Here is a 27240-nt window from a genome sequence, read left to right on the forward strand (position 1 = left end):
TCTAGTATTTTTAAAAGCATTTCAACACCACCATGCTCTTCAGGATTTGGTGTGAATGAATTTGCCTTGCAGATCTTGCTAGACTGCTTTTGTGTTAGTGTGGTTTAGCATCCGGGAACTCCTATTTTCGGTTTACTTGGCTGTGGATTGGACTCTTGGGGTTATGCATTTAATTGATGCTATAATTTATGACTTCTTAATTTACGATATTTTTTTGATAAATTAAGTTTGACATTCAAATTCAGAAATTAAATTTGATAAATATGTAATACAAAATTGTATTTAATCTAATTCAAACTAATACAAATTTAAGTCCGAGACAAGCAATCATCTCCCATAAACAACTTGAATATTTTTTTGTATTATTCATTGACTTCTTAATTAAGGGGGAAGGCTAGAAGAGAGGGAAGCAGTGGGAGAATCCCACTGTGGAAAAGAATTGTATTGATTTTAAATATTCAACATACACTTTTTACATTACAGCTGCAATGTTTCTTCTTTCTTTTTTCTTGGGAAATGAAAGAAGAGAAAACCTCAAATTAAACCTCAAACTACCATTTCTGCTTCTCGGACGTCGACTGGAATCCCCACATCCAACCGCATGGTAGGTTTGTACTGCTCTGGAACGGCTGCTCCAGCCTGCATACAGATTTCCACCACTGCAGGGGCCTTACCATAGAAGCTCCTAAGCTCCCATTGCAATGGTGGCCCATCCACATCAGGAAGGTGCCACACATACCTTGGGGGTATCAAGTCATCGAGCACCGCCGACTGCCAAGCATGCTGCCCATTCCTCTGCTGATGCTTGCGTGCACCACAATTCTGTGCCTTGTGCCCGGAGGCACCTACGTGCACATCTGGGCAATACCCACAAACCCTCACAGGATACATCTTCATCAGCCTCTTAGTTCCTCTCCTCGTTGTCTCCCAAGCTTCAAGTGTTTCCTCAGCAAGCAAAGCTGTTTCTTCAGTATTAGATGGGGCTACTATTTCTGAATCTGGTATTTCAGTTAATATTGGCATCTTAGGTACTGCAGGTTCTGGATCAGGCAGTTCGCTTTCATCTGCATCAACGAACTCATTTTTCCGAATACGGATGATTGGTTTTCTTCTTCTCTTTGTGGGGAATTCAGGAAGATCAACCCCAGCTTGGATGCACAGCTCAACTAGTGCTGCAATCCGGGGAATGGCGAATCTCTCATTATGCGTAATACGCTTTCCAAGACGGTCAAAGAGGTGGTAGGCTTCTAGTGGCAAAAATATGTCTTCAACTACTGCCTTTGTCCACTCATGCATGCCTTTGCGATCTGAGGATCTTTGGCCACTGCATGACTTGAATGTATGCCCAATAGGTCCCACATGAATATCTTCACACCACCTGCAAATGTTCGTGAGCGAATGTTGATCAGTGAGAAATCAGCAATCATTATAATTAGTCAATTTCTGCGCACAGTAAAGATCCATCTGGTCAGGACATCAAATTATTAATCATGTTTTATGGTGTTATTGCTTCAACATATTTTACCATCTAAAGGCATTTAAGAAAACAGAATCTTTGGAAGGACAAATATAAATCTAACCCATGTTGCTGAAATCATGCATGGAAGTGCCAGTTGAAAATTTTTCAACGAACATCATGTTCTAAATAATAGCAATGGTCTTGGAAAGGGAATACCATAATAATAACAAAAAGAATTGCCTGATATGATTTGCCAGGATGAACTGCCCAAGCACAATTTGAGAGATCCAAGTTTCATGGTTCCCAGAGGGTTTCAATGAGTCATGCTTCACCATTGGTCAAAGGTATTGAAGAATTAAATGAGGATGTAAAAATTACTTGCAAGCATGCACGGGCACAGCTTTCAAGAGCTTCTTGAGATTGTTAATCAGTGTAACTCTTGCATTGAACACATCATAAGCAAGCGGTATGAGGCTTTTCACCAGCAACCCCCTCTTTGGAGGTAAGATTGGCACATGTTGACCCTTTTTCCTCTTAAGCCTCTCCCTGGCAGCTCGTCTCAACTCTATAATGGGTACTGGAAAGGGCTTTCTCTCATTCTTTGATTTGTATCGAGGCAAATCAGCATTTTGGGGATGATTGCTCTTGACCACAAAAGAATTGGATTGGCAAAAAATCCGTGAGGGTGTTTTAAACTTCAACAGAAGTTTGAGTTTACAGTCACCATTCTGCCAAAAAAAAAAAAAATGATAATAAAATAAAAATAAGTAAATGAATATAAATAAAAACAAAAAATAAATAATTTTTTTGAAAAAAGCAAAGTTTGCAGAAACAGTTTCAGAGATTTCGTCTTGTAAGGAAGTCCTTAATTTACACACCTCAAGATGTAGTTGTCAACAAAGGAAATTAAACCCAAAGCTGTGTGTAATAGAGGCTACTAAAGAAATATGCAAACATTGACTCGGAAATCAACCACTAAAAAAGTTTCAAAAGCAGAACAATTCAGTGCTACTTGTCTTTGATCCCCTAAGAGTGGTCTGACAATTGGCAATAGTCATCTGAAGCATAGTTACCTGGAACATGTTGCATTTTTGGGTTACAGTACAGGTATGTGCAGATACCCAGTAAGCTAGTTAAGAAGTATGTGGTTCTCAGCAGATTGGCTTAGCTGATACACCATTTCAGGCCATGGTTCAATTGAACCACTACGTTGGATCACAGTACATCATTTTTAATAATAATATTATTATTATACTAATATTAAACAGATTTGTTGAGCTCTTTCAAAAAACAAGTTCACATAAAAAAAATTAAAATTGATAATTTCCAGCTGTAAAATTCCAAGGCTAAATGTTTGGCATTTCAGTAGAAGTAAAAAAACAGAGGGAACTGGGGGGAGGGGGGGCTCAAAAGTCAAAACAACTCTCTCTCTCTCTCTCTCTCTCTCTCTCTCTCTCTCTCGGAATTCATCCGCCATTGCAGCAGGCCAGCAGCAGGAAGCTAGCGCCTTCTACTATCAGTTGCAGGCTTCGCAGCAGTTTTGTAGCAGCGATTTCATCTCTCTGCTCTAGGGTTCTACCCTCAAGGTTCAAGCACAACTCAATTTACAACTTTTCTTACAATTAGTCATGAAATTTCTGAATATTTTTGTATGATTTTTATATGAAAATCTTTAACTAGTTTGGGTCGCCATTTTTGTGATTCGGCTCCTGAACCCCATCAATCATGGACACTATTGACTCTCAAACTGGTTTGTTCGCAGGAAACTGTGATCTGGAGCAGCTGTGGCTGGCTTATGCTTGAGGTTGCTCAACAGGAGGATCATTCAGGATAGGCATTTTCACCTTTGTCAATTGATCCTACTTCTTTTGAAAAGTTCCTTTTTTTCGTCTTTGTTCTCAGGTACACTATTCAATTTTTTTTATGGCTTCTCAATAAGATGTGACCAGCTGCATGCAACTGGTACAGATCTTACCATGTAGTAATAGCCACCCAGCCCATCCTTAGGATTAATCTTCTTAATAACCAGTTCCTCAAAAAAACAACATACAGTGAAATTTTTGGGCTTTTTGACCCGTTAGTTCTTCCTCCTCTACACTGTATATATAAATACAAACACGAGACAGGGCTCTGAAATTGTTTGAAGAGATTGAAAAAAATAGAATAGGGGAGGCACAAATTAATCTCAAAAAACCTTTAGGCAGCAACAAAAAGCTGGACCTCGGTGGGGAGTTATAACATTTGGAATGTTCAGTAAGCTGCATAAAATGGGATGGCGGAGACAAGCAGCAGCCGGGGTCATATTGTTAAATCATGAGTTTTTTCCCGATTTATCCTTTTTTTAAAAAAAATATATTAAATAATACTTTTTTGGAAAAATAATTCCCGGAATGACTCTAATGTAATCTCGCTACTTGAAGTAGCGAGATTTGCCACGTGTCATTCTGGGAATTATTTTCCCAAAAAAGATATTATTTAGTATAAAATAAATTCTTCTGCGTAATAAATCGGGAAATAAATTCTTTTAAGATGTATTTTTTAAAAATGATAAATCGGGAAATAAATTCTTCTGCGTAATAAATCGGGAAATAAATTCTTATAATATATTTTAAAAAAAATGATAAATCGGAAAATAAATTCTTCTGCGTAATAAATCGGGAAATAAATTCTTTTAATATATTTAAATTGTGTTTGGAAGTATGGATTTTGAACCTTTGGTTTGGATTAGGGTGAATTTGAACAAATTTCAATATAATTTTAAATTACATTTTATTCAAATTCAATATAAATCCAAAATAAGCTCTCTCCAAGCATAGGATTAAATTTGTTTGGTTGAAGCGAAATGGTGGGAAGAGAAATAAGAGAGAAATAAATAAATAAATTAGTTTCTCTTCACTTTATTTGGCTTAAAACCATTTATGAGAATGTCTCCTAAATGACCACTTATTTGAGGGGTTTTGGTCTTCTTTTTTTTTTTATTTCTCTCAATTTTGGTGAGAAACATAATGACCATCTTCACTTTTTTTCTCTCTTTTTTTCCCCCCCACTTCTCTCACCTTATGTCAACAAAAGAAAAGAAGGATGGAGAAATCTTTAATTTTTTTCTCTTCCCTTCGACTAATAAAGGTACTAGTTAACTGTGTTTGGAAAACTCTACGAGGATAGGCTAATCTAAAGTGCAAAATAGACTCGTACATAGTAGAAGAGCTTCCTCCAGTTTGTTTAGCTGTGTTTCCAGCATTTTCTCTAGGGTAAATAATGGCCCAGAAAATCGTACAGGCATGAAGTAAATAGGCAATAAATAATAAATAATAATTTTATTTATCATTTTTAAAAAATATATATTTAAAGAATTTATTTCCCGATTTATTACGCAGATGAATTTATTTCCCGATTTATCATTTTTTTAAAAAATATATTAAATAATATCTTTTTTGGGAAAATAATTCCTGGAATGACACGTGGCAAATCTCGCTAATTGAATTAGCAAGATTTGTTTAAATCTCGTTACTTCAAGTAGCGAGATTATGTTAGAGTCATTTCGGAAATTATTTTTCCAAAAAAGGTATATTTAATATATTTAAAAAAAAAAAAGGATATATCGGGAAAAAACTCGTTAAATCATGCCAAGGAAAACTCATATATTGGAACATGAAGGGGCTCAACGACAGATCTAAAAGGAGTCTAATCAAGTCATTCCTCAAGGATTGGAGAGGTGACATTGTTTGCTTGTAGGAAACTAAAGTGGAGATGATGGACCATTTTTTAGTCAAAAGATCTTGGGGCCAGGAGGCTTGCAGTTAGGTCTCCCTTGGTGCTAAGGATAGTACAGGGGGTATTCTGGTTTTGTGGAATCTTAATGTTGTGGAGTTGTTGGGTCACTCCATTAATTCCTACCTGGTCTCGTGTTTGTTTAAAAACATGGACAACTTTCAGTAGATTCTCACCGGGGTCTATGACCCAGGTGAAGGATCCTTTAGACATCTTTTCTGGACCAAGCTTTTGGAGATTTGAAGCAGGTGGGGTGCTCCTTGGATTATAGGAGATCTCTACATGGTGGTTTATCCTCATGAAAGAAGTGGGGATATTTTATAAAACAATTGCATGAGAAAGTTTGACTTCATCAATGTGAATGCCATCATTGATCTTCTGCTCGTGGGTGGCACTTTCACATGGTCGAACTCTAGAGAGCTGCCTTTCTTCTCGAGGATTGACAGATTCTTAATTTCAGTAGATAGGGAAACTCACTACACTAAGCTACTCAGAGCCACCTTCTTAGGCCCATTGCATATCACTTCCCTCCTTAAGAAGAGTTAAGGGCTTAAAACATGTAAATATACTAATATTCGTAAGGTTGTGCATGTTTGAAAACTCATAGCCTTTACACACGCTTCCTGTTATGTAGCATCTGTTACTCCCGCTTCCCGCTACAAAATTTGGAATCTTAGGAGTATACATAAAAATAGATACATTGGTGAAAAAAGGGTAATGGCAATTGTATATTTTGGAAAAGAAGTTGAGGTGTTTCTAAATGTAGAAGAGATTTTTTGTGGAGAAGTATATTAATAATGACAGAAATAGAATTAAAGTGTGATGATTCCCCACTTTTAGCTAATAAAAAGTTATGTGAAAAATATTGAATTAAAATTTTGGATCCTTAGATTTAGTGTTCCAGAATGAAATGTTCCACGTTTCGGAACATTCATACCAATACATCGTTCGCTAGGGTGTTAGCATATTCTGGTAACTATGGGCCAAACTGTTGCAAGAATAGGCTCAAAGAGATAAATTAAATGAGCAAAGACCCAAATTTAATATTCTAAAGGTCATGATTTAATTGGGTAGGGAGAATATATAGGAGGTCACGATTTTAGTGTGGCCTAATACCACTATCTTGAGATGGGTTGGTTCAGAACATCTTCAACAATTAGAGACCACAACAAACAGATTTGTACTGCTAAGCAGCACCATGCTGAGGATGGTGTTCTATACCTACTCCAATCTGTCCAAGTTGGATTATTTGGTAAGGTCTGTAAGGATAATTAAGCTCAAGAACTTCTGGATAAGATAGATTGTGACAAAATACAGTAGGGGAAAGCCTGGATTATGTTGAGAGGAAGAAGAAGGATCAAAGAGAGTCGGATAATTTAAAGTGCTTAATCAATCATGGTGGGAAGGGATTGAAGAAGTTTTTTTTTTTTTACGCAGTTAATATCTTGATTTTCTTTCCCTTTATTTTTAGTCTTCTTCAGGACTCTTTGCCTTCTTTTAGTTAGTAATCCTTTCCCTCTCTTAATAAATTTTCTTCTGCTACCTTAAAGAAAGGCAATTACACATGATTTATTGCATCCAGCTTCTACAGGATAATGATTGAAGCAACAAAAGATAGGCCACCATAAAAGAACATTTCCAAATGGAATATATTATTTCATAAAATCCCCTCCCCAAAAAATGAAAAATAAAAAGAAAAAGGCACGGAAGCCCATGGTTCAAACCAGGATCAGCTTCCACACATGGTTTGCACATGCCAAATCCTACTTAAACTATGTTTTATGCATGATAAACATAATAACATGGCATATTCTTAGTGACAAGTATATTACAAGAAGAGTCATTTTCTAAACTGGGAATGCGAGAAAGGCAATGGCAGGATAAGACAACAAAGTAACTATAGAGGACTTTAAGAGTTATCAATATCAGATTCATCATATTAAAGAAGACAACATTAAAAATTGCAATTACAGAGTATTAGAAATTTAGAAGACACAACTCCAGAATAGGAGATAAATTATTTTTCTTACTTAAAATAAAATAAAAAAAGAAGAGAGAATAGAAAAAATCAGAGCACCTGTTTCAGAGCTAATAATCGACATAAAAGGCCAATTCTTCGCTGTTCTAATAGGCAGAATGATGTAGGACAAGAAGCAAGGCTTTGAGAAGATTCATCTTGGAGACTACTTAAGAATAATTGTATTGACAATTGTTGGGTTTAACTAGTAGTTTATTAGGTGTTTAGTTTAATTAGTGCAGTATTAAGTCTATTTTGGGGGCTTCTTTGTAATATTTCTGTAATGCTGGGGCATGCTTGTAATGTAATTTAGTTTTAGGGATTTATGTGTAATTTCATGTGTTTAGAGGCTTCCTTATAAATAGTGTGCGAAAGCCATGAGGTAGGAGCTGTTGATGAATTTGAATTTTTGATTGAACGTGGGTTCCCCACTCGTATCTCCTCTCTCCTCTCTTCCCTTTCCTTCCTCTCTTCTATTTCTTATAAATTCTCCCACGGCTGCAGAACCTTGATGCTGCCCCTGCATCACAGAATCATACTGAAGGAATATATATACTTGGACACAAGGACCAAGTCAGCAAACAAAATAATCGAACGGAATCTGGCAAGGATAGAGATTTGCCGTTTAAATGCACTAAGAACTTCATTTCACAAAAAAAATGCACTCCTAAGTACAATAGAATGAGGCAAAGAATTTCACACAAGAATTGCATGTACATCTCCTGGTGAATCAAGTTCAACAACCTCTATAGATACACAAAGTTCAACTAATGTTTATCATGAATGTGCATAGTGCATACCTTCAGCGAACCAAGAGGTGGATCTGGATTAAGTTTCAGAAATTGCGATTTTGCATGGTTAAAGAACATGAAAGATCCTGATTTAGGAGAAAAAATGCTTGCTTTACCATGCAACAAAGCCTTATTACCCAACTGGAACTGAAGAAAACCACAATTCCTACCTGAAACAATGTAAAATTCAGTTGAAAGAACTGTATTTAACTAAAAAAGATATTATATTTGATACCATATACCCCTAAAAGCAGCAATAAAATTGAGAATTCCATAAAGTTCTATGATCCCGGACCATGAAAAAAAATAAAAATAAATTAAAAAGCTAGTAAAAATTGTAATCGACTAAACAAATGTTTACAACAGTAAATGGAAACTCGATATAGCACAGAGAGAGAGAGAGATTCACAAAAGAAACTGCCACATAATAATCAGGTAATTAACCAAGAGGACTCGTAGCAAAAAAGGCTGAGAAGTAAACTGAATAAACAGAACAATGCTGCACCAAGGCCCATGTACCATGATCTTCTAGCAAACCAGTCAGAAAGGCTTTCGATTTCATCTAAAATTTAATAGTTTTGTTTCTTAAAAAAGTGGCATTAATTCTTAGAAGTTCATCAGACCTGGAAGTTTATAATCCACATCAAAATATGACCATGTTTAATGACTTGGTCATTCATGGATCTTCAACAAAGATTTTGGAAGAAAATTAAGGCTTCGATGCAAAAAGCATTAGTAAATAAGAGATATCAATTTATTCGAAAAGTAAGTATGAGAATTCATCATCAATATAGCGGTTGTAAGCCCCTAGACATAAAATAGCATGGACTTGAGCGGGCATTATACCTATGCCCACCTCTTTAGAACTTACCCTACATTTGAACATCATAAAGAATCAAAGAAATGGAAAAGAAATGTTAAAAATATTAAGAAAATCATTAAGTTTTAAGCAACTTTTAGCCGTTTCCTTTGACTTCCAGTATAATTCACAAAATCCAAATTAAGACTATCAATTGTGTTGGCAGCTTGTAGTTTGAACTTTGAATTTAGATTTGGACAAAATACAGTACAAAATTGTATTAAATATTGTCTAGATCCACACAAACACAAATCTCAGTCATGAAATCCATGCACCCAAAGACAGCATACGAGTTTCATTCTGTCTTTCTCCCCTTTTCTTCCATTCTAACATTACACAATCTTTGAAACCTTCAGCCAAGAAAAGAAGCAAACAGGAAATGAAAAAAAAAAAAAAAGAACAAAAAAGTTGGCCAAACTTTTAATATTCTCTCCCACCCAACAAAGAAAAACAAAGGAATAAAGAAGGCAAACCTAGCTAAAAAATTATGTGGATTCCAAAGGGGATGGCTTTAAATGAGGTTGGGTTAGATGATGCTGGGCTAAGGGCATTTCAACAAATCATAACATCATTTGAGCCTGAGGGCCTAGTGGTTCAGCCAGCTTATCCTAAAATAGAATGGGCATTTTGAACTTATGAAATTATTAGTGCAACCTGTATCAATTAACATAGTAACAGGTTGGCGTTTTAGGAAGCTATTAATTTTCATGGTTTGAGGATTAGCATAACCAGCTAAAGGATGGATTGAAGAAGTGATAGATTCATCATTCTCATTAGATTCCATACCTTCCTGATCTGAATAAGGGGGTCGTCCTCAACCTCTTCTGACTCCTCCACTGGTTCAATCAATAACAGTCATCTCTTTTTGCAACGATGCCCTCTATGCCACTTCTCACCACAATGTCAGCACAACCTTTTTGTCATTCTCTCTTTAAGTTCTTCCCCTGAGTCAATTGTTTGGCAAGAGGATTGCAAGGAGCAGGTGCTGTGATAGTGCTGCTGACATTTTGCCTGCTAATGGTCTTGTTGGAGTGACATTGTCCTTCTCCCAACTTCTCTTCTTCTAACCATGCAAAGGAAATTGCAATAGTCATAGTTCGTGGCCGATGTACTTTAACCTCACGCTGAATGTCAGGTAGGAGACCTTCAATAAAAGTATTGACAAGTCAGCTTTCATTCCAATCTTTAATCCTGTTTGATAGTCACTCAAATCGTGTCTGGTATTCCAAGACAGTGCTAGTTTGGCATATTTTAGCAAGCTTTCCATCGATATTCTCATATCTAGTGGGCCTAAATCGGACAAGTAATCCAGAAACAAATTCTGCCCATGAAGGCATTTCATAACAAGCTTCAAACTAGTCATACCATTGAATAGCATCACCATCCAAACTAATAAAAACAATCTCAACTTTAGATGTTTTTGGAGTGCAGTAAAGCGAAAGTATTCTTCAACCCTTGAAACCCAATCGATAGGGTCATCACTGTCCCACCAAGGAAACTCCACCTTCATACGAGAAGGACCACAATCACGCTCTCCTTGGTAACCTCCTTTGCCCATGTACAGCTGCTCCCCACGATTAGCTGATGCAGAGGCATCATCTTCTCTCTCTTTGTGGGAAAATGTAATGAGTAGTTTAGAGAGAGATGTCTGGATCTCTTCAAATTGAGACTTAAACATATTGCTAAATTCAACCTTTAGCCTAGCTTCCATCTGGGATTCTGCTGAATTTTCTGCGCCCATTGCGTATGAGTGAAGATCAAGAATTCCAAGATCTTACTTTTGTTGGCAAGTTAACGGCATCCACAAGAATGTTGGCTTTGATACCAAATGATAGGACCCTAGGGTTTTATGGTGGAGAAATTGGGGAAATTTTAAGAAGAGAAAATAGTAAAAGAAAATAGGGGTTGATCACTTTGAGGGGATCTGCCTCCAAATTAGCCAAAGGCTATGAATTACGCTATTGCTTGGATGTAAAAGTCACGTAGGGCTACATATATATAGAGTAGGGAAACTTACTCCTGTTAGGAATGTAAAATATCCCAATTCAAGTCCTCAATAGACTCAATCCCAATTGATTTGGGAATCCTAACACATTAAATAAAAATCCCAACATTAAATAATCCTAACATTAAATAGAATTCATTGGGAATCATAATATATTAATTAGAAATCCCCATTGATTTGGGAGTTCTATCATTAAATAGAAAATTCCAATTGATTTGGGAATCCTAACACTGGCATGGTGGCGATTGTGTGTGTTTGTGTGCGTGAGAGAGAGAAAGAGAGAGCTCAGAAGATTCCAGGAAGCCAAGAGATTCAACCTGTGATGATTTGAGTTGTCACAAGGGGAAATCAGAGGCTCTCCCACAGAAATTTGGATTTGAAGGAGGTGTAATGAAGGAAGAGGTGTTGGCAGGAAACATACTTCAACATTTGCTTCAAGCTGAGTCAATAGGTTCTGGGGATAGCAGACAGCAATCAAACCCTCAACTTTAGTACCATACAAATCAAAAGAGAATTTGTTCAGTGCTGTTGCAATGAATTTTAATAAGATGAACATCCTGGTCTATTTCCTCATCAATCTGACTGAGAGATGGAAGATTCAACAATTTAAGATGTATGACACTGGAGCTGATGACATATTCTATGTAGATGGCCTTTTGCTGTTGGAGGAGCTTTGACAACATGAGGAATTGAAAATATCTGCTGCCCCGAGTCACCCACTAAAATTTTTGCTCTCTGGTATGATTAAAAACCGAAGGAAGTTTCATGAAAGGGTCAGGAAGGGAGTCATATTGCCTGCAAATCACCAAAAGGCTGAATGTGCTTTAATGCGATTTTCCTTCTGATCAGCTTAGTATTGAAAACCTAAGGATACTGCAGAATGAATTCAGAATTATATAGAGGAGAGTAATTTAGTTCTTCCAGTTTCTGCTTATCTGGCTATTAAACCTGGTACATTGTCACCTCTGCCTATTTCTCCTGTTCGTCAGTAGACTCTGGATGACATTCGCTCTAGTAAAGGTATTCTACCCATATAGGACAGGGCTGATTCTGAACCTGATTGCCCACAGTGCCAAGGGGTTTTTGGTTGAGGAGTTATGCCTGTTGAACCATTGGGGGTGAGAAGGACAACTGAACTGAGACCAACATGATTTATTGATAAAGTTGGGGGTCAGATTAGTGAGTCCTTGGCCAGTAGATGAAGGTGGTTGTTGCCCCCAGGGCTTATGAAAGGATTTTAATAAATAAAAAAAAAAGGTAGAAAAGAGTTAAAAAAGTTATCTGGTTATCCACAACTACTAATTATGGGTTTTTGGAGTTAAGGTTTCTTGACGAGTGTTTAGATAGAATGTTAGGGGCTTGGAGGGTGCTATTAAAGTCAAAGAGGTTATTGATAAGGCTTTCCCTGTTATTATTTTTGCTAGAAGGAAACATATTTATCAGTTGTTAGCCTTGTTGGATGATATTAACCTACTCGTTGTTCCCAGTGCATTCCATCTTTGCAGATTATGTTTAGTACAGGTTCAAGGGACGAATACTTGAATTATTGGTCAAAAGGCAAAGATCGGACTGAGTTGACGATCGAAGTAAGAAAGATCAAAAGGTCACGTACTCGGATGGACCCAAGCACAACCAAAGGGAGCTTAATGTTGGACTTTATGTAATGGGTGTGTGTTTGAGATAGTATACCTAGTAACTCTTACAGTTTTGTTTCATACATAATTTCTGAGCAAGAGTTCATAAATTTGCATATGCATATTAGGACACATGAGTTTATAGGAATTGCACTAAAACCACAAACTCAACTTTCATGGTTTTCAAACTTAAACTTAAGAGTTTGTTAAATGAATCCTAAACTCAAAAATGTTTTCTAAAAGGACAAGTTTTTAAACATCTTGGTATTTTGAACATCTTCATACTTAGTCCCGGCTTTATCAAAACTAGTCTTATGTCCTAAGGGTGCAAAGAAAGTAAAGTATATTTTCAATAAAGGGCATACTAAACATATAGGATATAGAAACGAATTTTCAAATATGTTTTCATAAAACAAGATATCTTATATTCATGGGGAAACTCACTTGGACAAGTTTAAATCTTCATTAGACTTAATATATTTCATATACTTTTGTCCAAAAATGTTTTAAGTCACTAAAAGGTTTTTTGACAAGGAAAAACAAAGCAATCGTGACTAAAAGGTTTTTTGACAAGGAAAAACAAAGCAATTCACTAACATAGTGCAACCTTGAGTCCTGAATACCCTTCGGTATTTGGGGCATAACTTTTGTTAGAAAAGTCCAAAAAGGACAATCTTAGTGTCTTTGGAAAGCTAAGACAAAATGCCACAACTTTCATGTTGATGACTTTTTCTGATTCAGGGCACTCGTCAACGAACACAGGGGATTCGTCGACGAGTGGCAGTGTGTGACTAGTCAACGAGAGTAGGTGACTAGTCAATGAGTCCAACGGGCATAACTGCTCCAACGGGCGGAAAACGGCTAGTTTACCAAATAAAATATCTTTTCTTCCCTCCAACGGCTCCTTTGGCTCTTGGGCTATAAATACAAGCTATTAGACTAGTATTAATATGCTTTTGAAGGTTTTTGATCATTCTTAGTGAAAAACATCATTTTATACAAAACCTAGCACATTGCATATTAGTTCTTCATTACATGTGCTCATTCTCTCTTGCTCACTTATTGTGTTTGATTCAATTCTTGAGAGAATAGTGTGAGGTTTGGGTTGTAATTTATATTTGCTCATTTGAGGAGCATTGTGTTGTATTTCTATCTTCTTGTAAGGTTCTTTGTGAACCGTTTGGTGAAGGTTCGTTGTGAACCGAAGTGAAGGCTCTTAGTGAGCGCGGTAGGGATAGGGTTTGGTACCCGAGTTGTAAGGCTTGCTCCGCCGATGAAGGAGTATTCATAGTGAATTGTGGAATCCTTAGCTTGGTGCTAAGGCGTGGACGTAGGCTTGGTGCCGAACCACGTTAAGTCTCCAGTGTTAAGCTTTCTCCCCCTTCACTCTTTTATTTATGTCTTGTGCATGATTTATATTTCATATATTGTGATATAATTACTTGTATCTTGCCAAGCATTCTATTTTGTAGAAAAATACGCATTCCGCAAAAAGAGTCTATTCACCCCCCTCTAGACTACATACTCTCGGCTGGGATGATTAACATCAGTAATTAGATGGTGTGAGTGGGTATTTTTGTCCTCCATATCTTTTTATTATTATTGTTATAAGGAGAGCAGACCTGAAACTGTATACACCTCTCCAGAACTGCCGACTGCTGCTTTTCCCTCTCACTGCTTCGTCTCTCTTCCTCTCCCCTTCTCTAACGCAACTGCTGTATTTTCTTCATTAAATATTCAAATGTTTCAGAGCACAGATCTCCTGTAAATACGATTTATCTGAGTTAATCTTGGACACTCCTTTTTCCCTTTTTCTTATCTTACCCTAACTGGTTTCAAATCTGACTACATTCCTCTCAGTTAGACTGTGTAGCATCCTTGGTTGGATGTTATATGTGCTCTTGGCAGTTTGCTGATGTGAAGGCAGTCGCATACTGCTTCTGGGATACTGCTGTTGTTGTTCTGATGTTCATTGTCCAGTTATGGTGTGATGATGCTGTTTTGGTGCTTTGTGATTTTTTGATTGATTGCTTGCTATCTTGTATCAGTTGCTCAATGGTTTTAGCCAATGACTCTCTCTCCTGTTCTTGCCTGCACTCGCTTCTAGTTGGTGTGAATAATAATTCCCTGTAACTAAGTTGTTTTTTTATTTCTTCTGGCACATGCGGTTCTGTCTCTTTCTACTGTGCAGTCCTTGCTGGCACTGGTGCATGCTGCATTGTGGTTTATTAGGGTTTGTTGTGATGGCCTTTACAGAAAAACTTCCGTGATACTGTTAATGTGCAAATCACAGCCATCAAACTGGCTGGATCCTCCAGTTACTTGTGTCAAGCAGTACAAGTTTATATTCAACACAAAATGGAAGGCTAAGTATTACTGCATTGTCCACCGCCTCAAGACTCCAAGGATTATGAAGATAGGATGAAAGAGAATGACACACTGCTTGTTTCATAGAACTGCCAAAGCCATAATTGGGTGATCTTCTTGAAAGATTCTCACAGGATAAAAATCAAACCCAGACTTCATTTTTTGGGCTTTTTAATTTTTCCATTTTTCTTTTTCTGGGGTAAGCCGGTGTTTGGCAAGGAGATATCTCATTCACTTAATTGCACATTCTTCATCTATCAATGAATTTCTTATGCTAAAAAAATAAAATAAATAAAACCTATGTTTTCAATTGACATGATAAGATTTTCAAATTTGACCAAGAAGGTAGGTCCAGGAGTTAGTATTATAGCACTCTCAATGGTATGTGGTAGGAACTCATTATCTGCCACCCAGTTAGTTGTGACATTGAGAAGATTAAGAGGCAATGAGTAAAGTTCTTGACTGCCAAGTTTTTCCCAGGTTGATTCATGAGACTCAACGCATTTGCGATCAAATTCCAGTGGATCCACACCATCTCTGAATGGACAATACGCAGCATATGCTAAAATCTGATGGATCAGCAAAGACGGCTTGCAATTATCTTCTTAAGCTTCTTCATGTGATAGTTCAACCATGGTTGGAACTGCCTCTAACTATGGTTAGGGAAGTGAAGGAGATGAGATCAAGGTGTGTGGAGCAAGGAAAGGTAGTCTATCAAGATAAGGAGTTCATCATGGGAATTCTTGCATTTGCGCACTATGTGGCTAGGAAAAAACACTATTGATTGCTGTTGAGATTTCTTTGGGAAACCAACTTGGGCCAATAGGTCTCTTGCCGAGAGTGATTCTACCTTTGACGCTTCAAGTGTGATGAGTCCCTAAAATGCACTATTTTATGCCCTTATTTACCTTTGTTTTGTCTTCTTTTGTCTTGTATATGCCCTTTGTTAACATAGTTCAGAGTTATGCAAGGTTTGTTCGTGCTTCAGGGAAAACAGGTTAAAACCGAGCAGATTAGCATTATGAGAAGCCAAGGGAGTATTTGGGATACATAAAGCTCAAATCAGCTGCTCGGCCAAACCTTTAGAGCCTCAACTCATCAAAGGAGAGAAGATCCTATTCGACCATGTGGTGCGACCAGCAGAACATAGGGGCTACCAAGTCACAAGCTGCAGACTCCGAGGTTCAGATTGAAGAAGAATTGCTGCAAGGTTCGACCAAGAGCTCAACCAAGTGACACTCAGAGGGGACCAAGTCGAGATACTGAAGCCTATTGAGTCAGAGATACTGAGAGTTTCGACCAACATCTCGACCAAGAAGACCTTAACGATCGACCAAGTCGAGTTCCTGAAGCTGGACTGAAGTTGAGATCTTGCAAGTATCAACCAGCAGCTCAACCAGCAAGACCCATTAGCGCGACCAAGTCGAAGATGCTGAAGTTTGAATCCTTGATTTCCCAGGAGTCTTGACCAAAGCATGGGTGCGACTAAGTTGATAGTGACGATCTTCTGTGCGAGATTTCCTGCAAACTTTCCTATTTTGAAATTCAAATCTTGTAAACCCTAATGGGTATAAAACTAAGTTCCGAATATGTGCTTAGGGTTCCTCTTTGGCCTCCTTTAGGTTAGTGATAGACCTAAAACATCATTGAGAACCACAGTAGATTAGATTTACATGCTTTTCATTTAAATTCCTGTCTTGGTTCTCGGTTGCAAGCTTGATTGTTAGTGATAGACTATTAAGTTTGCAATTGAAGTCATCTATTACTTGCTTTCATTTAAATACCTTGCACTTTACTTGCTTTGATTTCAATACCATGCTTTTACTTTCATGCACCTTTAATGCGTGGATTATGATGAAGCTTAGGGGATAGGATAACACTACTATCGATTCAATCAATTATACGTAGTAGGCTACGGATACCAAAGAGGTTCTTGGGATCGTTGAGATAGAGTATACCCTGGTTCCTGATCGTGCTCCGGATGACTGGTGCACCTTTACTACTCTATGCCCTCGAATGGCTCCTTTCATAGTCTAGCCTAATACGGATAGCTGACTGAACGTAGTTTACACACACGACAGTCTAAGTCAGATTCATAAACTGAGAACTACTTTGTAAGAGTAGAGTTAATGTAGAATTTACATGCTTTCAGTAGATTGTTAGAAAAACCTTTTAAAAATCTCTCTTTTTTACTTTCTTTTACACAAAGTAGTAGTAAACTAAATTGGAAGTGGTTAATAACTGCACTTGAGTCCCTGTGGATCGATACCCGACTTTCTCACTTTCTATAGAACTTGGGATTAGTTAGGTTTTATAAATTTTATTTTTGGTAGTTGAGGACCCAAGCCTTAGCGAGCCTACCAAATTTTGGCGCCGTTGCTGGGGACTTAGTTACGGTTATAAGCCAATTTCTAGTCTAGAGTATTATTGCTTTGTCTTTCTTTGTTTTCTTTTATTTTTGTTTTTGTTTTATATACTGAAGTCTTGATTGTGTGCTATATTTGTGTATGTTAGGTTTGCGTTCTTTAGATCTTGAGCTAGTGCCTATAGACCCCGAGATTGAGAGATCATGTAGGTCCATTAGGAAACCCACCTCGAATCCTGAGTTTACTGAGTCGTCCAAACCCAAAGTTATGACCGAAAGTAATCCGGTTCCCACAGTCCAAATTTCGGAACCCCAAGCTCCCCACTAACCTGTGGTGGCGGAGCAACCACTTTGGCCTCTTAGGGACTACTTATTACCCAACACCTACACATCGCCATCATGTATCCGATTTCCGGATGTCGAGGTGGCGCAATTCATGATCAAGACTTCCATCATCTCGATGCTTTCCAATTTCTATGGGAATTCAAATGAAAATCCTTATAAGCATCTAGATGAATTCCTCAAAATCTATTCTACCATCCGCATCCATAATTTCAGTAATGATGCCCTCCGCTTAAGGCTTTTTTGGTTCTCTCTGAAAGATAAGGCCAAATATTGGCTGACGTCCTTAGAGCCGAATTCGATAACCAACTGGACCACCATGCAACACGAATTCCTGAAAAAGTAATTCCCAATTGGGAAGATTAACCAGCTTAGGAGAGTCATCACTAGTTTCTCGCAATTGGATAGGGAACTGTTTTTCGAGATCTGGGAGCGCTTCAGGACCTCTTACGTAAATGCCCACACCATTAGGTCCCTAGGTGGCAATTGGTTTAGACCTCCTACGAAGGATTAGTTGAATGAGATAGGGTCATGGTAGATGCATCTTGTGGAGGTACTTTCCTCACCAAACACGAGAATGAAGCTTGGGCTCTCTTTGAGAACTTAGCCGAAAATTCTCAACAGCACATAGTTGCTGCTCGTAGACCATCCGAACCATCCTCTTCCAAACCTAAGAGAGTCTACGAGTTAGCCGCGGGCCATGACCTAGCACTCACACTGCACACCATAGTGAGAAAGCTAGATCAGTTCTTGTCCTTAGGTCAGCAACCACAGTCAGCAGCGTGTACAGAGGTGTGTGTCATATGTTTTGATCCTTCACACACTTATTACAATTGCCCTCACACAACTTCCCAGTCTGAGTTTGTGCAGGAGAAAGTTAAGTCTACCCATAATTGGTACGATAGGCCATCAAACGACCCCTATTCGAATACATACAATTCTGGGTGGAAACAACATCATAACTTCTCCTGGAAGCCACAAGCTCCGAGTTTTTAATCACAAAGACCTCAGATATTACCCACTACTCCACCTCCTCGCCTGTACCAAAATGCCCAAAATCCTCCCACATTTGCCCCTAGACCATCAGGGTTTCAACAACCATCTCCTCCTCAACCCAAATACGATTCTTTCCAGGAGACAATGTTGAAAGCTGTTAAGGGCATTGAGGCTGATCGCCAAGTTGATCGGCAATTACTCCACTCTCACTCCCAATCCATTGTTAAGCTAAAAGCCACTATCGGGCAACTAGCTACTTCCTTGAGTTGGAGAGATGAAGGAAAATTGTCAAGTTAGCCTCTAGTGAACCCTAAAGGCCAATACGAGGTAGATTGTGAGCCGACTGCTGGACCTTCATCTTACAATGAGCAAGCCCAGGCTATAACCATTCTTTGGAGTGGTAGGGAGGTAAACAATAGGGTAGGGAGAAGTTAGACCAAGGAAAGGGTAAGGAGAAGATGAGGGAAGAACCCGAAAATGAACTATGTGATCCTCCTTCTCTTAGTCCAGTAGCTGATACCGAGATACCTACCCTCTCAAAGGATGGAGCGCTTCCCTGTTATGTTCCTACAGCTCCTTACCCTGCAGCTCTTCATGCACCATTTAAATCTAAGAAGGAAACCACCACTGAGTCCATCATGGACACATTCCGACAAGTTAAGGTCAACAATCCTCTCTTAGATTAAGCAAGTGTCTGCGTATGCCAAGTTCCTTAACAACCTGTGCACGCAGAAGCGGAAGTCAATGGTGCACATGAATAAACAAGTGAGGCTAGCCGAGCATGTGAGCTCAATCTTGTTAGGGCACCTTCCTCCTAAACTAAAAGACCCCAGCGCTCCAACCATCTCATGCGTAATTGGCGATTACACGATTGATAGGGCTCTTTTAGATTTAGGAGTACGTGTGAACCATCTTCCATACTTGGTCTTCAAGCAATTCAACTTAGGAGAGCTAAAGCCCACCCCAGTGACCTCGAGTTTCGCCGACCGATCAGTAAAGAAACCCCGGGATGTGATAGAGGACGTCTTGGTCAAGGTTAAGGAGTTCTACTATCTTGTTGACTTCATTGTTTTGGATATGGAACCTTCAGACCCAACCAAGGACCCAATCTCTGTCCTATTAGGACGACCTTTCTTAGCTACGGCCAACGCCTGCATTCAATGCAGGCCGGAATCATAGACGTGTCCTTTGGCAACATGCAGCTCCGACTGAACGTGTTTCATGCTTCCCAACATTTACTCGATGACGTCCAAGCTATGGATGTTGATATGATTGATGAATGTGTTGAGGACGCGGTCCCTTCAATTCTGTTGAGGGATCCTTTAGAGGAGGTACTTCAACTCGAGAGCCCCTTTATATCTGGTCTGAAGGATCCATACGAGCAAATTCTTGCAATTCATTCTTCGGCCTCCAGTTTAGAGGGGCAGTTGTGGGTAAGTGAGACCTGGTTTAATAAAGATGGTGGAAGAAACCCTGCCTTCCAAACCAGGGTAAGTTCGGCATGGGCTTTCATTGCGTCTAACTTAGCGCTTTCGAGAGGCAACCTGCGTATTTTTCTTTCTTTTCCTTCCTTTTTGAGTCCTTAAGTTGTATATAGTGTAGTGTAGATAAAATTTTGGGTCATTAGGACAAGTTTTAGGTAGTTGGGGGTGCGACTAGGGCGCGACCAGCACGCAATTATGCGACTTGGTCGAGCCTTGAAAGTCCTCTGAGCTTCAAAAGTACCAAGAGGTTCGACCAGGTGCAGGACTGTCGCTTTGTTGGTACACCTGGTCGAGTCTCTGCACTTTTCTGGACTAGAGAATTGCCGAGAGGTTCGACCAAGTTCGCGACCAGCACTGGGCTAGGTGTGATTTGGTCGAGAGTCAGCGTTCCTTTTCAAGTGGGATGGTGCGACGAGGCGCGACTAGAATGGGAGCTAGCGTGACCTGGCCGAGCTAGATAAAATCGTTTAAAACCATTCTCTCCCGCGAAGCTCGAACTACACCCCCATCTTATCTCTTGGTCTCTCTTCGTCGCACCCATCTCTGACCTAGTCGCCCGAGCTTCCTCCACTTACTCAAAGTCTTCGGCGATCCTCCGTTAGCCTGCCCTAGCTCTGATAGACCCCACCAGGCTTGTCACTGTGAACCTAGGGTTTCGTCTCTTCTTGCCTATGCCTCCTTGACTAGCGCCTAGGGCCACCTTAGAGCAAGACTGCTCCCCAAGCCCTGCCACCAAGCGGCAGTGGGTTCAAGGCCTGGCAAAGAGGGGATCTTCTTCGAGGGGTCGAGTGACTCCAGGGGTGCAGGAAGGAATTTCAGAAGAGATAAAAGCTCCAAGAGTGCACTTTGATGATGTGCAGTTGCCTGCCACCCCGCGACGGCGGGTTCGGGCCTGCCGAGGGGATCTTCCTCAAGGGATCAGGCAACCCTGACTGAGGATGACCAGATTTCATAAGAGACAGGGGAGCCAAGGGTGACTTGTCAGCATGTGCAGTTGCCTTCGGCACAATCTGTTCCGCCTCCTACTACAGAGCATATCCCCCAGCCGCTACCCTTCCCCTTCCGTTTTCACATAGGCCCATCATGCCACTCGATGCGGCCACAGGGCCCTCGGCGAACATGTCTGACCAGTCGGTGCCACTTCAAATCCTCCAGTCGCGCAGGCCACATTCTCCCCTTACTCCTAGCCTGAGCCGCATTCTGGAGGAAATGGCTCGGGACAGGGATGTCAGGAGGGCCGCTGATTCTCGTCTTGCCCTGATTCTGACTCATATTCTGATTCCAACTTTGATTGGGGTGGTTTTTATTGCTACCGGCTCTGCATATGTACCATGCTGCTAAGGCACACTTTCGTTGTTTTTCTTTCGTTTCTTTCCTTTTCTTTTCTTTGTATTTTCTTTTTCTTACATTTCACCATGCTTTTGGAAGGGCTGTACTTGTGCTATGATATGCTCCATATACATTGTACTGCCTATGGATTTAATGCATGGTGCTTTTGCTGTTTACATGTCGTTTGTGCTACAGTGTATTAATGCATGCGCTTGCTATTTCTGAATTTTATGGTTGTTATTTTTGCAGGTACACTAAGAGATTTCATTGCACCATGCAATGCTTCCTTTCCTTTCTCTCTAGGTTCTTTCTTTCCACACTTCAGTAGGGACACTGGAGTTTTAAGTTGGGGGTAGAGGGTAGGAAAACACTGCATGGCACATTTCAAGCACAAAAATGACACAATTTTTCAAATTTTCAGTTAACACTATTTATTTTATGCCATGTTAATATCTATTATACCCTTTACATACTTTTATATAACCTAGATGTTACATGTTTAGGCCTATCACTGACATGACCTTGTTATGCTCACTGACGAAGTAGTGAGTTACTCATGTGTAGTTTCACATGCTATAGCTACTGTATTGATTTGCTACTCTATGAGGGCAGACTAATGGTTCATTCGTGTTAATATGGTTGTATAAACTCTTGTATTCATATGGTACTTCACAAGGCTAGAATGCACTTTCACATGATTTGTAGCACTTAGGGTTCCTTGAGAGCACAGAGAGAACAACTGTGGTGACTATGACACCTTGTGTGGTAGTGTTGAGCTTTTCGTTTTTTTTTTTCTTGAATTGTTGATGTCAAACTCTGAGTTCACGGAACTCAACCTTCCCTTTTTCTGGATATTCCTTGCATACTAGTCTCTATTTTTGCATTTGCTAGCCTAGAGGTAATGTTTAGTAGGGAGATATAAACCTAGGTCTTGTAGCCTACTCAAGACATGAAAATTGAGCCACCCCTAGAGATAGACTTAGTTCATGGACCTCTTTTCGAGCGTAATTTTCCATTGGTGGTATGAAGACATAAAAGTTGTGAAAAATGTCCTAGCTGACCATGAAAAAAAAATGTAAAAAGAATGAGCAGGAAAAAAAAGAAGAAGTGAAAAATACATAGAAGACCTGCTCCAAATATAAAAAGGTCAAGCTAAGGACACAACACACATGATCTCGCACGTATGAGGATTCTTCAGTTGTCCGATGCGTAAGATGTACTCATGCCTGGTTTATGAATGAGTCAATCTAGGCTACTCTTGGTTGGATGTCGCAAGTAAGTGAGAAGATGCTAGGGTGAAGGACCCGACACCTCATGAATAAGCTGAATCCCATTCTTATGAGACTAGTTCACTCCATGTTTAGTGTTAGTTCCTTAAAACATGTGGGATGTTTGATGATGACATTTTTCCTCACATATGAGAGTGAACCTATCTTCTTGAGTGATTTTGAGACTATGCCAGTGAGGCTGAGTTAATACAACTGTTCTGTAGGTGTCTAGGGATTACCTGAGTGTGACAAATCATTCATTTTACACATGCCTTGTGATGTGGCCTATCCATACTTGAATTTACATGATGATATTAACTCTAAATTGCAATTGCTAGTTGATTCTTTGGGAGTTATGCTTTTCTTGATGGTTATACACTGATGAGACTTGCATGACTAAGTTGTTGCGAAATTGTGTATATAATGGAGTTACGTATGGAAAAGTCTGCATGTAATTAGGTTATATACTTGTATGTAAAATGGCATAATTGTGTTGCATGTGATTTTATTTTAATGTTCACTGAGATTAGTGTTTGTGGGTATCGCCCTGAAAACTCTCACAAAACTACAACTTGTCAACTAGGGTCAACATAGGGGTTTAAAGCCTTGTTGCATACGGTAAATGCAATTGTGTTTCCCACAAAAGAGGAGGTAGATAGGTTTTCTTAGTTTTTGCTTTGCTCGAGGACTAGCAAAGTATAAGTTGGGAGTTTTGATAAGTCCCTAAAATACACTATTTTAGGCCCTCATTTACTTTTGTTTTGTCTTCTTTTATCTTGTATATGCCCTTTGTTAACATAGTTCGGACTTACGCAAGGTTTGTTCATGTTTCAGGAAAACAAGTTAAAACCGAGGAGTTAAGCATTATGAGAAGCCAAGGGAGTATTTGGGATACATAAAGCTCAAATCAGCTGCTCAGCCAAACCTCTAGAGCCTCAACTCATCAAAGGAGAGAAGATTTTATTCGACCATATGGTGCGACCAACAGAACATAGGGGCGACCAGGTCACAAGCTGCAAATTCCAAGGTTCAGACTGAAGAAGAATTGCTGCAAGGTTCGACCAAGTGACACTCTGGGGCAAGTAGGTCGAGATACTGAAGCCTACTGAGTCAGAGATACTGAGAGTTTCGACCAACATCTCAACCAGGAAGACCTTGAGGAGCGACTAAGTCGAGTTCCTAAAGCTGGACTGAAGTTAAGATCCTGAAAGTCTCAATCAACAGCTCGACGAACGAGACCCATTGGCGCAACCAAGTTGAAGATGCTGAAGTTTGAATTCCTGATTTCCCAGGAGTCTTGACCAGGGCGCACGCAACCAGGGGAAAGCATGGGTGCGACTAGGGTGACAGCGACGATCTACAGCGAGAGATTTCCTGCAAACCCTCCTATTTTGAAATTCAAACCTTATAAACCCTAATGGGTATAAAACTAAGTTCCGAATATGTGCTTAAGGTTCCTCTTTGGCCTCTTTTGGGTTAGTAACATACCCAAAACGTCATTGAGAACCACAGTAGATTAGATATACATGTTTTTCATTTAAATTCCTATCTTGGTTCTCGGTTATATGCTTGATTGTTAGTGACAGACTATTAAGTTTGCAATTGAAGCCATCTTTTACCTGCTTTCATTTAAATACCTTGCACTTTACTTGCTTTGATTTCAATACCATGCTTTTACTTTCATGCACCTTTAATGCTTGGATTTTGATGAAGTCTTAAGGGATATGATAGCACTAATATCAATTCAGTCAATTATACGTAGTAGGCTACGAATACCAAAGAGGTTCTCGTGATCGTTGAGATAGAGTATACCCTGGTTCCCAATCATGCTCCGGACGATTGGTGCACCTTTGCTACTCTATGCCCTCGAATGGCTCCTTTCACCGTCTAGCCTAATACGGATAGCTGATCAAACGTAGTTTACGCACACGATAGTCTAAGTCGGATTCATAAACTGAGCACTGCTTCTAGGAGTAGAGTTAATGTAGAATTTACATGCTTTCAGTACGTTGTTAGAAAAACCTTTTAAAAATCTCTCCTTTTTACTTTCTTTTACACAAAGTAGTAGTAAACTAAATTGGAAGTGGTTAATAGTTGCACTTGAGTCCCTGTGGATCAATACCCGACTTTCTCACTTTCTACAAAACTTGGGATTAGTTAGGTTTAATAAATTTTATTTTTAGTAGTTGAGAACCCAAGCCTTGGCAAGCCTACCAAGGTGCACATAGCTGCTGCACTAGGGAGTTGAGTACATTATCTACCATATCCCAAGGGAAGTATAATAATGTTGTCCACATGGTTCAACAAGTCCAAACTCGGTCTTCTACATCTATTACTACATTGGTCTATTGAGGTATGTTAGATTACAACTTTACCTAAAAGCTTAAGTTGTTAGGTTTTGGGCCAACAATGTATATCAAGCTTTAACACTCCCCTGCACGTGCAGCCTGATAGCACGTGAAGAGATAGACATGCAAAACATAAACCCATTACAGGGAACACAAAATTTTTAAACACCACAAAATAAACGCATGCAACGAGACTAGAACCCCAAACCTCCTGGTAACCAACTTTGATACCATGTTAGATTACCACTTCAACTAAAAGCTTAAGGTGTTAGGTTGTCAGCCAACAATGTACATTAATCTTTAACAAGGTATAATCAATCTTATTGCCTCTTTAGCCTCCTCTCCCCTGGTTATTGATTTTGGGGACTTCTCCCAACACAATATTTGGGAGTCCTGAGCCACCGCCACGAATGCTACCATCTTTCCAAAATTTTGAAGTGTGCTCTTGCCTAGAATGCCTAGTCTTGAGAGGTCATTAAAGAGGATGGCCACATTTTTCGTAAGTTTTATCAAAAATTGCAGCACAATCTTCTTCACAAAAGCAATCTAATTTTCAGCAAGAGCCATGGATGAAGAAAGCATAGCCACTAGTGTCTTCATAACAGGATCCAAACACCAAGCCTCTGTCAATAAGCCCTTTCTCTTTTCACAACAAGGAAAATTTTATTGTTTATACATGGAGATCAGAGCTTGCTTTCAGCCAACTTGCACACAGTAAGATGATATCAGGGTCTTAGAGGGATTTAAGGAGACTTTGGGTAGCACCAATCTTGATTAACAATCTACTACCTCCAAATATCTAAAGGGATCCAACTAGATAAAAAAATTTAGCTGCTAAACCACAATTAACACATGGCAACCATCAACTCAGCAGATTACAGCCTCTAGAAAGAATAGATTCACAATACACTGATCAATGGACAAGTGTCGTTGAGGCCCAAGAATGATCTCTTTAAAAAGTTTTTCTTTAAAGTAATGCACAATCTTCTCAAGAATAATTTCCCAAAAGGTAATGCTTGAAAAGAGTAAATAATCTTCTAAAACTGGGAGTAATGACCAGCTCAAACTTCAAAGCCATTTTGCCTTTCTTTTATCAAGGTTGATAGTGTTTTTCAAGGATATCTTTCAGTGATTTGTTGGATTAAACACATCTTCAAATCCAAGGCTTCAACTCCTGCACCCAACCATAGGATAAGCTCTTTTTAAAGTGGTTTGAAGCTGAACAAAGCCCTCTTCCAGATGCTTGAAAATGGCTCAATGTCACAATATGTATGTGTGCATTTATATGCCTATAATCAACACACTAGCGATGCAGGTGCTATCTCTTCATTTGTTTCATAAAAATAAACAATTCTTTGTGCTTTATTTTTTGTTTTTTGTTTTTTTCTATAATCTTAATTGAGTTCATTTTATATGCCACTAACATTTACTCTCTATCCCACTATAAATTATTATAAGCTGCTTGGAGAATATGATAAGAGTACTACAAGAATTTATTAAAATTTAAAATTTGTCTAGGGATATTGAAAGGATGTTTAAAAGAAGAAACCAAAGCAAGAGTTATGATCTATATGTAGTCGTGGGAAAACTATAAGTTTGTCATGTGATAGTTATGCCTTGTAAGCAGTTACTCATTAATTTTGGGATACCTAATATTTTCAATATTGTCATTAGCTTTATCACTTAAATAATATTTACACAAACATTTGAGAAAAAAGAAATGGAGACTACCTGGGGGAATCCCCTTTCTATATATATATATGTATTGAAAAAGCATTCAATGATCTCACACTCAAATTAGCGGGCATAAATCTTAATTCTGAACAAAATGAAACACTAAAGCAAAATGATCGTGCAATTTCGTTCTCATACAAACTCATATACACATACTTAACTGTCCAAAATGCAAACGAAAACCCTAAATTAGGGGAGTGCCAAACGATACAAGGAAAAGGTCAGAGATAGAGAGAGTGGGAGTTACAGAAGGAAAGCGACGTCGAGGAAGGCCTTTTCCAGTCAGTCGCTCCGTTCAAGTTGGAAATCTTAGCCGTGAAAGCAGTGGTCGACGCCATTGCTCTGCGAGTAGAGTGAGAGAGAGAATATTGATGCAGGTGTTTTGGGCTCCGGCTTTGGAGGTGAAGCTACACGGCTCCGAGAGCTGTCGGGAGAGGATAAAATAGTGAGTTTTTTTTCCAGTTTATCATT

General features: G+C 39.1%; 1 protein-coding gene across 1 annotated transcript; it reads right to left on the minus strand.

Annotated features, from left to right (window-relative positions):
- Nucleotides 1–404: 404 nt before the first annotated feature.
- On the minus strand, nt 405–27240 carry LOC131157284 (APO protein 2, chloroplastic). Its single transcript, XM_058111309.1, has 4 exons — nt 27017–27240; nt 8048–8208; nt 1838–2187; nt 405–1378 (listed from the first exon to the last, which is right to left on the minus strand). The coding sequence occupies exons 1-4, from the start codon at nt 27105–27107 to the stop codon at nt 547–549; spliced, it is 1434 nt and encodes a 477-aa protein (XP_057967292.1). The 5' UTR covers nt 27108–27240; the 3' UTR covers nt 405–546.

This window comes from Malania oleifera, chromosome 6 (assembly GCF_029873635.1).
Source record: "Malania oleifera isolate guangnan ecotype guangnan chromosome 6, ASM2987363v1, whole genome shotgun sequence".
NCBI classification, from domain to species: domain Eukaryota; kingdom Viridiplantae; phylum Streptophyta; class Magnoliopsida; order Santalales; family Ximeniaceae; genus Malania; species Malania oleifera.

Excerpts from the sequence above, each read along its gene's own strand:
- LOC131157284 (XM_058111309.1), bottom strand. The coding sequence starts at position 27,107 with ATGGCGTCGACCACTGCTTTCACGGCTAAGATTTCCAACTTGAACGGA. Across the intron at positions 8,209-27,016 it reads CTCGACGTCGCTTTCCTTCT|GTAGGAATTGTGGTTTTCTT; the intron begins GTAACTCCCACT and ends ACATTGTTTCAG. Across the intron at positions 1,379-1,837 it reads GTGCCCGTGCATGCTTGCAA|GTGGTGTGAAGATATTCATG; the intron begins GTAATTTTTACA and ends GAACATTTGCAG.